At 46.6% G+C, this 13,019-nt stretch overlaps 1 protein-coding gene across 5 annotated transcripts; it reads right to left on the bottom strand.

The window, feature by feature from the left end:
* Nucleotides 1–50: 50 nt before the first annotated feature.
* On the bottom strand, nucleotides 51–13,016 carry LOC126643815 (cyclin-dependent kinase 11B). Of its 5 annotated transcripts, none has more exons than XM_050322481.1 (20): nucleotides 12,501–13,016; nucleotides 11,641–11,771; nucleotides 11,207–11,322; nucleotides 10,852–10,976; nucleotides 10,145–10,283; nucleotides 9,439–9,569; nucleotides 8,196–8,318; nucleotides 6,966–7,061; nucleotides 6,714–6,845; nucleotides 5,879–5,944; nucleotides 5,204–5,379; nucleotides 4,822–4,912; nucleotides 4,457–4,578; nucleotides 3,995–4,100; nucleotides 3,443–3,564; nucleotides 3,139–3,246; nucleotides 2,423–2,539; nucleotides 2,064–2,212; nucleotides 1,347–1,536; nucleotides 51–568 (listed from the first exon to the last, which is right to left on the bottom strand). In XM_050322481.1, exons 2-20 carry the CDS (start codon nucleotides 11,749–11,751, stop codon nucleotides 476–478), a joined length of 2,313 nt encoding a protein of 770 aa, XP_050178438.1. In that variant the 5' UTR covers nucleotides 11,752–11,771; nucleotides 12,501–13,016; the 3' UTR covers nucleotides 51–475. The 5 variants fall into 5 exon arrangements, with proteins under 5 accessions (XP_050178438.1, XP_050178440.1, XP_050178437.1 ...); XM_050322483.1 differs by having other exon boundaries at nucleotides 5,204–5,373; XM_050322480.1 differs by having other exon boundaries at nucleotides 6,966–7,064; nucleotides 12,501–13,015.
* Nucleotides 13,017–13,019: the final 3 nt, after the last annotated feature.

Raw genomic sequence — 13,019 nt, 5'->3', positions numbered from 1 at the left:
CACCAACATCCCAGCTTGCTGCAGGTGAAGCAATGAAATCCTTCACACTGTTAAACAATTGAAAATGTGTTTTAATTCTACAAATTTACAAGGAGAAAAAAAAACCAACAAAAACAACAAACCAAAACAAACCCAACAAAAAAAACAAAACAAAACTAAAAAGAAACCAGAAACTGTTCCAGGACTGTAGTTCAAGTTGTCCTTTGTCACAGTTTGTGATGATCCTGGGGTTTTCAGGTAACTCCAGTCCTCTCATGGAATGCAGCAGTTAAACTCCACATGGGTTTATGAAACAGAGCCTTGGAATCTGTGATAACCTTTGAGTTTTTCGCAGGGAAAAGGAAAAAAAAAAACCCATCTCGTCCCCCTGACACGAAGAACAGACCTGGGGGCACTCAAATCCACTGACATGAATGGTGCTTCTTTTTCTTTGTGGGGTTTTTTTTTCCTCCCTCCTCTCTCTTTCACCTTGAGTTTAAAACTTGAGGCTGAAGCCAGGTCCTGCAGCAGATGCTCCCTGGTTGGTGGTGGTCAGATGAAATCCTGTGTCCTTCAGATCATCATCACCCTGGGGAAAGCAAGCACAGGTGGCTGAGCAGGGGCTGTTTTACCTCTCCAGCACAAAAATCTCAACAAAAACCATAAAAAGTAAAGTATCTCTGAAAGAGAAATGAATGTTTGCTGGAGCAGCAGCACAGCTTGGGTTTTCCTGGTTGCTGTACCTGCTTTTGACTGCATGGGAAAGATAAAAAAGCTGGGAACTCGCTGTATAAATAAGTGTAAACTGCCCTCACTGAGCATCTGATCAAACACACGCTGTGTCTGCACCATGGCAGTTTTTATGCCCTGAAAAATCCAGAGCTAAATAAACTCTTTAGCTTTCTAAAACTGTTAAACTGGGCACAATATTGTCCAGTGCCACTTCAACTGTGCTGAGACCATGGAACTGGAATTAAGGCACCTGAGCCTCTGAACATGCCATGCTTATATGGGCAGATCAGCCCCATGGACACCCCAAAGGACAGCCAGAACACGAGCCTGGCCTTTTCTGAATTCCCCAAATATTGGAATAAACTGGGGATACTTCCATCCTCCAGACCTGTAAACTGCCCAGGCTGCAGACTTATTTCCAGAACAAATCTGAAGGCTTAGCTGGAAGTGTAAAACAAGGTACACTTTTAAAAGAGGGTGCTCTGCACGGGGTAAAACCAGGCCTGAGTGTGTCCTGACCACAGCAGGGTTTGCCCTTGGGGAAGGCCCGGAGGGAAAGCTGGACCTTCCCTGTCAGCAGAGGTGTCCCAGGCTGCCCCTGCCCCCAAACCCTGCCCAGCTGCCCCAGCACTCACCAGCTGGCTGTAGCCCAGCCCTCCCTCGGGGGGCCGGGGGCTCGTGCCCCTCTTCACGCGCTGCTGCTCGCTCTTGGCCGGCCAGGTGGGGAACATGGAGGGGTCGATGGGCAGGGGGGTCTCCCTGAAGTACTCGTGCTTGAGCCCGTCCTCTGCCGTGATCCTCCGAGCAGGGTAGTATGTCAGGAAGCTGGGAGAGTGGGAAATGGAGTTAAAAATTCACGGGAATGCGACTGAGAGTTTTCTGGTGTTCAAAACAGAGTCCTGGGACTGGGGATGGGGTATAATTCTATTAATTGGTTATAATTCTATGCCTGGGGATTGGGTATAATGCTATTAGTTGGGTATAATTCTATGCCTGGGGATTGGGTATAATGCTATTAGTTGGGTATAATTCTATGCCTGGGGATTGGGTATAATGCTATTAGTTGGGTATAATTCTATGCCTGGGGATTGGGTATAATGCTATTAGTTGGGTATAATTCTATGCCTTGGGATTGGGTTTCATTCTATGACTGGGTACCAGAACCTATGGATAGTGAGATAAAGCTCCAGAGGGATCCAGGATAGTTCCATTACAATGTTCTTTGCTGTTTAGAGGGATTTAAAAGGTTCTATCAGCACACCCCACACTGCTGCAGTGCAGTGTGAGAGCACAGCCTGGGGCTGGCTGTTGCCAACCCTTCACAAGCCAGGAAGAAGCTGCACTGCACTCACTTGTTCATGAGGTCGAAGCCCTGGTCGGAGAGCAGAGCCCCGAATCTCTTGCGCAGGTTGTTGTAGGGGTACTCTGTGAAGGTCATCTTCTTCACTGCTGGCAGCTCGTTGTACCCGGGCCAGATCTTCTCACTGGGAGTACCCAGATCCTGTAAAGGAAGGCATCTCCTTAATCAACTCAGGAGTGCAAGCCTTTACTTAGGAGCTGGGAAGTATCCAAAGAAAACAGACAACACACAGATCGTGGTCTCGGTCTACTCTGAGTAATTATTAAGGCTGAATCCCTGTCACAGACAACAAGCACTTTTACTTCCTTACTCTAAAACCAGTCAGAATCCAAAAAACATTACAAAAATTACCTTAAAAACTTTGTTAATCTGGTCAATCTCTGACTTGCCCGGGAACAGCGGCTTCTGTGTCAGCAGCTCCCCAAAGATACACCCCACTGACCACATGTCTATGGCCGTGGAATACTCCTGGAAAGAGAGAAAATCAAATTATGCCTTATAAAATCAGTGAGATACTGTCACTGAGTTGTTTGGAGGGAGGAGATCTTGTGGTTTGGGTTTTTTTGGTTTTTTTTAAGGGATTCTACACTCTGACCAGGACAAACACCAATCATTCCCACACCCAAGGCCCAGGTCTCAACTGTATTTATTTAAAAGCTGTAATTACTGTGAATTATGTACACAAATACTTCAGGATGGAAGGGGAAGGTCTCCACACTGATGCCTCTCTTTTCCACACACAAACAAAGCAGCACAGCTGATAAAGCAGGATTTTTTCTGGCATGGTTCTTGTCACTGAAGCCCTAAAGAACCCAACTGATTTCACCCAGATTTCACTTCCTCAGCAGGGAACACTGCCAGGACCTTGTTCTGCTCTCAGGTGTCACAAAAAAAAATTAAACCCCTATCTGTCACCCACCCTCTGTCTGGGGAAGATGGAAGGATTTTAGGAGGAATAATAGTGAATATTTAGAATTTCCAGCTCTGACTCCATACAAAGGACCAAGCATGCTCACACTTTGCTCATGATTTATAAAATACAGCCAGGCTGAAGGGCAGGAACCAACCTTGGCTCCAAGCAGCAGCTCTGGAGCCCTGTACCACAGAGTCACCACCACGGGGGTGTAGGGCTTCAGAGGAGACCCATATTCCCGGGCCAACCCGAAATCTCCAACCTAAAAGGAAAATAAATGGCATTTAGAAACATTTCCAGCACTGGTCATTCACTGTGGGTGCCTTTTGGGCCACTGTGTGGCTTCACCCTTCAGAAACAGCCACACACAGAGTTCTCAGCTCTGGACACAGCTATGACACTGTAATTGTGCAGCACAGACTCTTCCCTGAGTGTGGTGTTTCCCATGTAACTCTTACTTTTAGGATGCCTGAATGACTGAGCAGCAGGTTGGAGGTTTTCAGGTCTCTGTGCAGGATCCAGTTGTCATGGAGGTGTTTGACCCCTCGCAGTAACTGGATCATCAAGGTTTTCACTTCACCTGGGATGGTAAGAAGAAGCCAAATGCATTTATGAGAATAAATCTACCTTCAATTTTTGTTTCACCTGGAGGGCAGGGAAGGGGGCAGGAAGGGGGGGCCAAGTTAAAAGCACAGTGTAACTTGCACAATCAAAATATGTCACAGAACAGAGCTGCCAATGAGGCAAAATTCATTTGGGTAGCTGGAATGCACCCAAATTATGCTCAGAAATTATTGCCTCTCACAGGAAGCAGCCACAATTTAAGCCCAGTGTTCCTTTTTTTCAGTGTAGCACAGAGGAAATTCCCTCAGTTCCACCTCTGAACACCTCCATCCCCACACACACACACACACTGGATTCCTCAGCCTCACAAGCATCAGCACTCCCAGCCACCCTCCAATCTTAATTTGTGTCAGTTTTTGCAGCACTGGGACTGTGGCAACCAGTACCTGGCAGAAATGGCTGTTTCATTGTTTCCATCAGGCTCTTGAGGTCGTGCTCCACGTAGTTCATGACAATATAGATTTTATCCATGTTACTGCCCACAACAATTTCCTGCAACACAGAAACAGACCATCAAAACCAGCACGTGGTGTTTAAAAAGCACCCAGAAATCAGTGTTCCAAATTGATCCTGGCAAGAGGGTGGAGGCTGCCATTGGTAAAATCCACTGAAAATGTACTCTTCTATTAAAAAAAAAACCATCTCATCTTTGCAAAACATCAGGTTATGGAGACAGTAATGCCTACACAGTCTTATGAGGAGCACACAGCTGCCCACAAGCTCTGCAAGGACTGCTAACATCTTACAAGGCATTTAAAAGTTAACATCTTCTAAGGCATTTTAAAAGCATTTAAAAGGCAGTATTTCAGGAACAGAACCACTTCTGACACAGAAGATTGTAGCCTTACTCTGACAGTGACAATGTTCAGGTGCTGTGCTTTCAGAATAGTGTTTATTTCCCTCAGAGAAGTAATGGGAAAGCCTTCCTTCTCCTTTTCCATCTTCAGCCGCTTCAGAGCCACAATTTCATCTGCCAAGAGAACACAGTTCCCATCACACAGCCAATAAATACACACCAAGGGGTCTCCCAGTGTTCTGCCACTGATTTGTTTAATATTTCCTTTACTGGGATATGTTCTGCCTTGACAATGACCTGCTTGCTGGTAAAGCAGCACTTTAAACAGATTTTGTTCCCCAGTGGAAAATGCAGAACCACAATTTGCACACGAGGGCAGCCTGAAGGGAACAGGAACAGGAGAGCACTGATACCAACCAGTCTTCTTGTCCTTTGCTCTGTACACCACCCCATACGTTCCTTCCTCAATCCTGTTCAAACACTGGAATTCCTCCACGCTGCGACAGCCCTGAGAAAACACAGGACAACGTTTACCCCTCCAGCATCTGGGGAGGGGTTTGCTTGGTGTTTTTTTAAAAGACATACAGCAAACTTCAGCAGGAATAGCTAAAATTTACCAAGAGAATGAATTCATCATTATGGCTACACCATTTTGGGGGGTTATTTTTTTACAGGATTTCTAAAGGAATCTTGGGCAGAGCCTGTGTTTCAGTAGACCTGTTTTCAGGTAGCAATACCAGAGCATCAGTTGTATTATGACATTCTTATCCACACTGAAATTCTTATCCACATTCCCTACCTGAAGTGCAGGGAGGTACTTGGGAAGCTCCTGCTTCAGTTCAATGGGAGAGGAAGCTGGGGAGTCAGGAATGTAGTCCCCTTCTGTCATGGCATTGGAATGAGGGGATCCCTCCCCGACCTCCTCCTCCTCCACTTCGCTTCCCGCCGAATCCCGGTCAAACCTCGACTCTGCAACTTTAAAAGTCAGAATCAGTGGTGGAAAGAGGAGCTGTCTGGAACAATGACACTCAGGCTTAGCCAAACGAGGGCAGTCCAGACACTGATCACTGTGGAGAAGCCCAATCTCTCCTCTTTGCAGAGGTGATGCTTTCAAGGACTCATTTACAGCCATGGGCACACGATTTCCACTGTCAGAAAAATAAACCTTTCCACTGGAAGGAAAGAGAAAACTGAGACAGGGTAGCTCATTCTGATTTTTGGTGAGGGGACAGGGCAAGAGACCCCAAATGAAAAAGGAAACATTAGCTCATTAGACAAGGACCTGATTGCCTCTGAGCCTTGGAACAGATCTCAAGGAATTTCTGCTTCTGACACGAGAACGGCCTTAAAATGCCAAGTATATGAGGCTTTAGACTGGTGGCAAAACTGCAACCAGAAGTACATTGAAAATATTGAAAATACTTGTAGCAATAGACTGATTTGGCTGCACAAACAGCCAGGATTTGCACTGTACCAACTGGGATGTGGTTGCCGTTCTCCCGCTCCTCCTCTTCACTCATCTCCTCTTCGCTCACCTCTTCTGCAAAACAGAACCGGGGTCAGCTGAGCCCACCCCACATTTCTGCAGCTCCCTGGGAGGCAAAATCACTGCTGAGATGCCTTTCTGCCTCACCTCTGCCCTGTCTGTCAGTGGCCAAGCCCTCCTGCTTCTCTTGGAAAGCAAATGCTTCCCAGAGGGAACACAATTCTTACCAATTATCTGGGCATTTGGGGATGGGGGCAGGTGAACAAATTAAGTCAGGGAATTATGAATATTTGCTTATTAATTGTAAGTGATTTTAAAGAAAAACACCCAGCCTGATTGTGCCTTTTCTTTACTCAGACTAGAATGCCTGTATGCAGACTTCTTTACTGAATTTTCCTTATTATGTTCATTTACTTGTACTGGGATGAAAAAAAAATAAATCTGAAATTTGCAACTGAAAATAATTCAAAATCACAGAGACATTTGTATTTCACCACCCCCCATAGAAGTGCAGAACTGTTCTCTGCAGAATATTTGATGTGTTAGAAGAACACTTAATCTGTGGGCCTTACACCAGTTAGGGAGACAAAAACAGCTTTCAGGTTTCTGATCTGGCTTCTTAGATGAAGAGTTGGTATTACCTCTACACAAAGGGATAGAAAATGACTTGTACTTGGTTTTTTTCTTTCTAGTTATCTTGACCTGTGAGGTCTCAGCCTACCCTAGACTAAGAGAAAAGGAAAATGTTCAAATAAAACAGCACAGAACGAGAAACAAAGAAAGTCATCACAGCCCCTGGAGGGCCCTGCTTTGTGCTGCTCACCTGCTGATTGCTCAGACACCTCCTCAGAGTTGCTGCCTGTCTCCTCCTCCTCCTCCTCCTCCTCCTCTCCTTCCTCCTCAGAACCTTCACTGCTGGACTCTTCTTCCTCCTCTTCTGAGCCTGACCCTGATTCTGCCCAGGAAGAATCAAACACAGAACTCAGCAGGGACACACCCACAACAGGGTTTCCTCAGCAGAGAAATTAATCACACCGGTACAATTAATTACATCGACTAAGCTGCATTTAATCACCTGAGGAAGACTCTGCTGAGCTGGTTTTTCTCTCACTGTCACTGATGTCTTGCAAGTCAGAAAGAGGATCCCTCTCTTCTGGTTTCTCTTCTTTCACTGCTGAAACCACAAAAATTAAGAAGAGGGTGCTGACTGAGCATCACTTCAACACTGGATACCCAGGTAAGTGCTGCACTTTCAGCTGGCATTAAATCAGCGCTGAACATTCTGTACTGGAAATCCAGAGCACTCAAAACAAAATCATTCCACGCTCTGCTCAATGACAAACAGCTTTTCTGAACTGCAGTGGTGCAGGATCAGCTGCCAAAAAATATGGAATATTGGCCTTTTGGGTTTTAGACATGATATAAACCTGAAATTAATTAAAAAAAAAAAGGGGGGAAGTACCCTGGTAACAAGGACAGTCTCCCTAATGTGTGTCCAGATGTGGGTACTGTCAGGGCTCACTATCCAGTGCAGACTCTCTGATCACCATGCAATAGCACATGTCAATCACTGAGGGTTGATTAGGCAGGAGTTTCCAAGGACTTGCTGCCTCCACCCAGAATTCCCACTGATCCCATTCTGCAATCAGCTTGCTTGGAATGGACACACTTATTTTCACAGCTGCACACGTTAACAGGGCAGACACAGAGCTTTTCTTCTTCAGACAAAGACATTTTTATGTCAATTGTGCAAATTTTCTACCCCCAGTCAGAACCTTCCAGGCACAGGCAGGACCATTTTCTGACTCAGAAATCAAAATTCCCCATCTAACCAGAACACTGCCTTCAGCATTTATTTGCTTCTGCAAGGTGACAATATCAGTGATGCTTAAACCACACTGACCCCTGTAAGGTAAGTTGTTAAGGTAGCTTAGCTCCTAACAAAACAAATCCACCCTTTTTCATCTGCCAGGGAATTAAACTACCAGATTTTAAAAATTCAGTCAGCTGCTTCTTTCACCACTGAGCGAAGTCACTCACTTGGAAACTTTTTAAACTACTCCTCCTCCTACTGAAAAGAGGAAAGGTTCATCCCATTTGTCACTTGGCACAATCCCTGCCAAACCAGCGTTGCTTCAGAAACCGGTCCAAGTGTTTATGAGTATTCCAGGGTCGTGCCCCCGTGGCTGGGGTGGGGTTTCCACTGAGTACCTGGGATATATGTTTGACTCTAAAAGTTAAGCTCTACCCCAGCCCAGCTCCTGCTGCCCCCAAGGCACAGACAGTGTAGAGTGGCAGGTTCTACCTGGTTTCCTGCTCTCTCCTTGCTCAAGCTTCTCTCTCTGCTGGCGTAAAGGGCTGCGACTCCAGGGTCTCATTTTTACTTTGTCTCCATATTCTTCCCTCACTGTTCTATGGTGAGCAGAAACTAGGGGAAAACAAAACCACAAGAAATCGTTACACCTCCCTGCCCTGGCCACAGCAGTCCTGTCTGCCACAGCCACCTGCTTGGAATGCTTTCCATTTTCCCTTACAAACTAAAGGGTCACAGGGAGGAGGGGAGCTCAACTGTATGTGGGAGAATAAAGGACTGGGATTTACCTCCAATAAAATGTGGCTTTGTGCTACTTGGAGAAAGCTGCTTGGGAAACAGAAGCAAGATGCCCTGTTATGGTGCCCAGTAAACACCCTGGCACTAAAGCATCAATGCCAGAGAAAGAAGTGGAAGATTTGCAAGAGAATGAAACCAGCTGAGGTTTAGAAGGAGCTGACAGAACATTTAGAGCGATAAAACCAATTAAATGAAAGGCTACACGGATTGAGCGCTACCAGCATAAAGCCAAGCACAAAAAGGAGCTGTTTGGTATGAGCTGAGCCAGAAAGCAAAGCAAAAATGGGTTTTTTAATGCTGCTCTTGGACAATCTTTGCCACTTGGTTGCAGGAATAGGCTCTGATTTTTACCTCTGAAAGCTGAGACAAAAATGGTCTGAAGTTAAGGCTGCAAGCCCCTGACATGCCGAGCAAAGTGAGGTTCATGAGCAGAAGTTCAGCTGCTCAGCTAGCACACCTTCCCCACCTGACTCCCACCACCACATCTCCCATGGCTGAAATACTGACACCACCTCTCCCTCCCTTTGTCATTCAATTCCCCAAAGCCTCAAAACACTGAATTCTGAGGTTTCAATCTCTGTCAAACTGGGTTTGATGGATACACACAGGGACACAGTGTGTGCATCCACAGTGTGTGTATCCAAGATTTCACTGACAGGAATCTTGTTCCTATGGGAAACCAGAGTGACAGAGAGGCAAAGACTAATCAACCTGCCAGGATATTTAAGGCAATAACTTTATAACCTTGTTTTATCTCCCCATGTAGAGCCTGCACTTCCTTTTCCCTCCCATGTAAAAGGCCTCACTTTATATTTTTTTAAAAATTCTGGCATTGCCCTAAGTGAAAAGGAGGTTTTCTACCCCTCCATTCCCCCACCGTGTCAGCAGGCAGTAAAGGGACAGTGAGCAGGAAGAACATTTCTGCAGAGCCAGTCACCTTCTCTCCTGGCTTCCCGCTCCTTCCGCCTTTCCTCCGCTCGCCTCTCCCGCTCCTTCTGCTCCCGCTGTTCCTTCTGCTGCTCCCGGATTTTCCTCTCTCTTTCTCTCTCCAGTTGCTCCAGACGATCTCTGGAAAATAATGACCCTTTGTTATGAACTCAGCCCACGAAGGGAGGGAAGGCTGGTTTGCTGCAACAGACCCCTGAGCTCAGCTTCACAATCAACACCACCACTTGTGTACTGGGCAAAAGAAAAAAGATGGAGCTTCTCTGCTGATCCTTTAAAAAACGTGTTTTAAAGACCATGAGTTCTGCACCCCTATCAGGATTTCAACAGAAATTAAACATGTTCAGGTCATTAATCCCCTAATGTGCAAATCCAGTTTGCACCTTTTATTTTTCCCCCACAGAATAATTTAGGTTGGAAAAGACCTCCAAGAGCATCAAGGCCGACCTTACAATTACAGTGAAACCCCAGCAGTGAATTCACCTCGGAATGGCCCTTGCAGTGAAGCACTTAAGAGGCAATGAAAGCCAAGAACCCATCCCACTGACACCACATTCCCAGGAATACAGCCCTGGCACCAGGTAAGTTCTCCCTGTGGATTTTTGTGTCCCTTCAGAGCAATGGCTGGAGCTGGGTTAGAGGAGGCAGCTGTTGGTGTCTGTGCTGGGTGGCCCCAGGGGAGGCAGGGATAGCTGTACCTCTCCCTCCTGGAATGCTCCCTTGCCATCTCTCTCCGTTTCTGTCTCTCCCATTCACGCCGGGCTTTATCCTGCTCTTCTCTATGTCTCTTCCTACGCTCATGCTCCCGTTCTTTCTCTTTCACTCTGGCATGTTTCCCTAAACAAACAAAAGTGAATTGTGGAGTGTTACTAAGTCAGAGTAGGCAGTGCTCCCATTTTCACCAAGCACAACTAGAGAGGGTGAGACCTCTGGGAACCTATTTCCATGTTCTCTGGTGTTTTCTCAAGGGGAAAATCCTGTTCTGGAAGGGGCTTGGAGAATCCAAACATTAGAAGATCTTGCACAAATACTTGCATTAAAGTAGAAAATGGCTGTTAGTAGCAGGAAGACAACATGAATGTTTCTAGAAAGGGTATGTTTTTCCTTTGCAGACAGGTACAAAGATCAGAGCTCAGTGAAGCCAGGAGGAAGCTCATCAGACTGGAAGGAGTAAAAGTGAACTCAGTGTCCCTGTTCCAAAGTGATTCCTGTCCTCTCAACCACCGTTACACCCCTGTCATTGCCTAAGGGCACTAAACACAGGCGAAGAAATAATAAAAGTTTAAATTCCTTTGTCTTATCCACCTTTCTTTAGTCTGTACTTATTTACTCTACATGGGGCCCATCTGGCTTCCCCTTGGGAAACTCCCAGAAACCAGAAGCTTCCAAGTGCAGCAACAATCACCTTCTGCAGAGTGACTTCGGTGCCTGCGCTTCTCTTTCCTCTTCTCATCTTTCCTATGGTGGGTTTTTTCTTTCCGGGACATTTGCTGGGGTGGTTTTATAGCCAAGGAATCATCTTCTTCTCCCCTAAAACACAGCATATGAATAAACTCAGGGAGGTGACAGGTCCTGTCAGACTGTGAGTTATTTCCTCTTTTCCCTGTGTGGAAAAGATCCCTGTTTTTATTATTTTATATTCAAGTTGATTTCCATAACAGCCCTGAACAAAAACTGGAACACAACACACGGTTACGCCTTAACCACTGCTCCAAAAAGTTACCCTCAGAAAGCTACCCAGGTGATTTTCTCATCCTTACCTGTCTTCCATGGAGTCTTCCCTCCTGTAAGGTGAGTTTCTGATGGTTATTTCCATGCGATGGTCTCTCAGCTCCCCCTCTTCAAGAGAATCCCGCTTGGAATCCCTGTCATCTGACTGATGGCGACACAGGCGAGGGATGAAAAAAAATTCAAATATTACTTAAGTCTTCCACTGCTGGTCACCCCCACTCATCTACAAACCACATTCATGCTGTAACCAGGCAGAATTATTTTAACCCCATCCTTCTATGCTTTTCTATACTCTTCTATTCTTTGAAAGGCTGTTCCTTGAACTGCAGCTTCCAGTTAATCACATCAACTTATTTACCTTTTCTGACCAAATTTTCTGACCAAAAGCTAAGAGCAAAGCACAGTATAAAATGAAAGGCCAATGAAAATGCAGTTTTCCATGAATACAGGCACCGGTTCTTACATTTTTCATACGTTTTATCTCTGCCTTCTCCTCTTGCTCCTTCCTTCGCTTCTTCTCCTGGAGAATTTCATCTAAAGTTTTCACTTTCCAAGAATCCTTTTCATCACCCATTTGAGTTAAAAAAACAAAGTCTGAAAAAGAAGGAGACGTCAACAAAAGCCCCGCAAACCACACAGCCCAGCACAGATAAATCTGGTTTACACTGATGTGCCAGTGGACACAAAGAAAGCATAATTTATGGGACAGAACTGCCAAGATAACAAAAAAATAACAAACCCAACTCGGCAGCTGGGTTGAAATCAGCTCTGAGGGGGTAAAAAGTAGTAAAAATAACAGGTAATTCTAATTCACCAGGGGGGAAAGTGACCACCAAGTCAGAGACCACCGACCCAAAACAGAGACTGAACATGGCAATAATCAGCACGAGAAGTGACAGAATCATCAACCAGCACATGAGAGAACACTAATTTACAAGAGAGCTATGCGACTTATCGCAAATGAACGCTAATTCCTCTGGTTGCTAAGATGTCTAAACAGCACAAGTTGTGGTAGTTGTGGGGCTCGGAAATAAATAATCAATGTGCCAATCGAGCGTGTCGCGACTGGCCTGTTTTAGAGCGGGGAACGGACCCGATTTTCGTGGAAAACACCTCAAAATAAACACCTCCCCGGGAGGGTTCAGGGCCGGGGCCGGGGGGGCCCAAGAGGCCCTCACGGAGCGGTGTCACCCGCGCTGTCACCGCTGCCCGCTCCCCCTCAGCCCCCCCGGTGCCCCCCCTCAGCCCCACAGAGCCCCCAGACCCTCCCGTGTCCCCCCCTGTCCCCGCAGGGTCCCCTCAGGGCCCCCCAGCCCCACTCACCGCCGCCGCCACCGGGCCCTGCCACCAGCGCGGCTCCAACGCGTCACTTCCGCGGCGGGCGCGGCGATGACGCCGGGGAAGTAATTAAAAAAAAAAAAAAAAAAATCGCTAATGAGCCGTTGATTGAGCGGTTCGTTCGGCGGCGGCGCGGCGGGTTAACTGCCCGGCTCTGGCCGTGCGGCCCTGGGTGTAAACCCGGCACACAGAGGTGGGAGTGCAGCCGTCACCGCAGGCGTTAATTAATTAATTAACGCATAAACCGGTTAAATTCCCGCTGTCCGGTCGAATAAAGAGCGATATTCAAACAAGTCACATGAGGGGAACGGCCAGTACAGCAATGTCGATGCAGCGTGAGGGAGAACCGACCTGAACTGAGCGGTTCTGAATAGGGGGGGCTCATGAGGGGAACGGGCTGAAGGCAGCGCAGGAAAACTCATTAAATGCTTAATTATCCATCCCATCTTCGGCTGGGAAACGGTGACACTGGGGACACAGCGACACCTCACACTTGCACCTCTG

This window comes from Myiozetetes cayanensis, unplaced genomic scaffold, assembly GCF_022539395.1.
Source record: "Myiozetetes cayanensis isolate MyiCay16 unplaced genomic scaffold, myiCay2020 scf28, whole genome shotgun sequence".
In the NCBI taxonomy this organism is placed as follows: Eukaryota; Metazoa; Chordata; class Aves; order Passeriformes; family Tyrannidae; genus Myiozetetes; species Myiozetetes cayanensis.
Note: the sequence above shows the minus strand (reverse complement) of the source record. Positions and strands in the feature narration are given on the sequence as shown.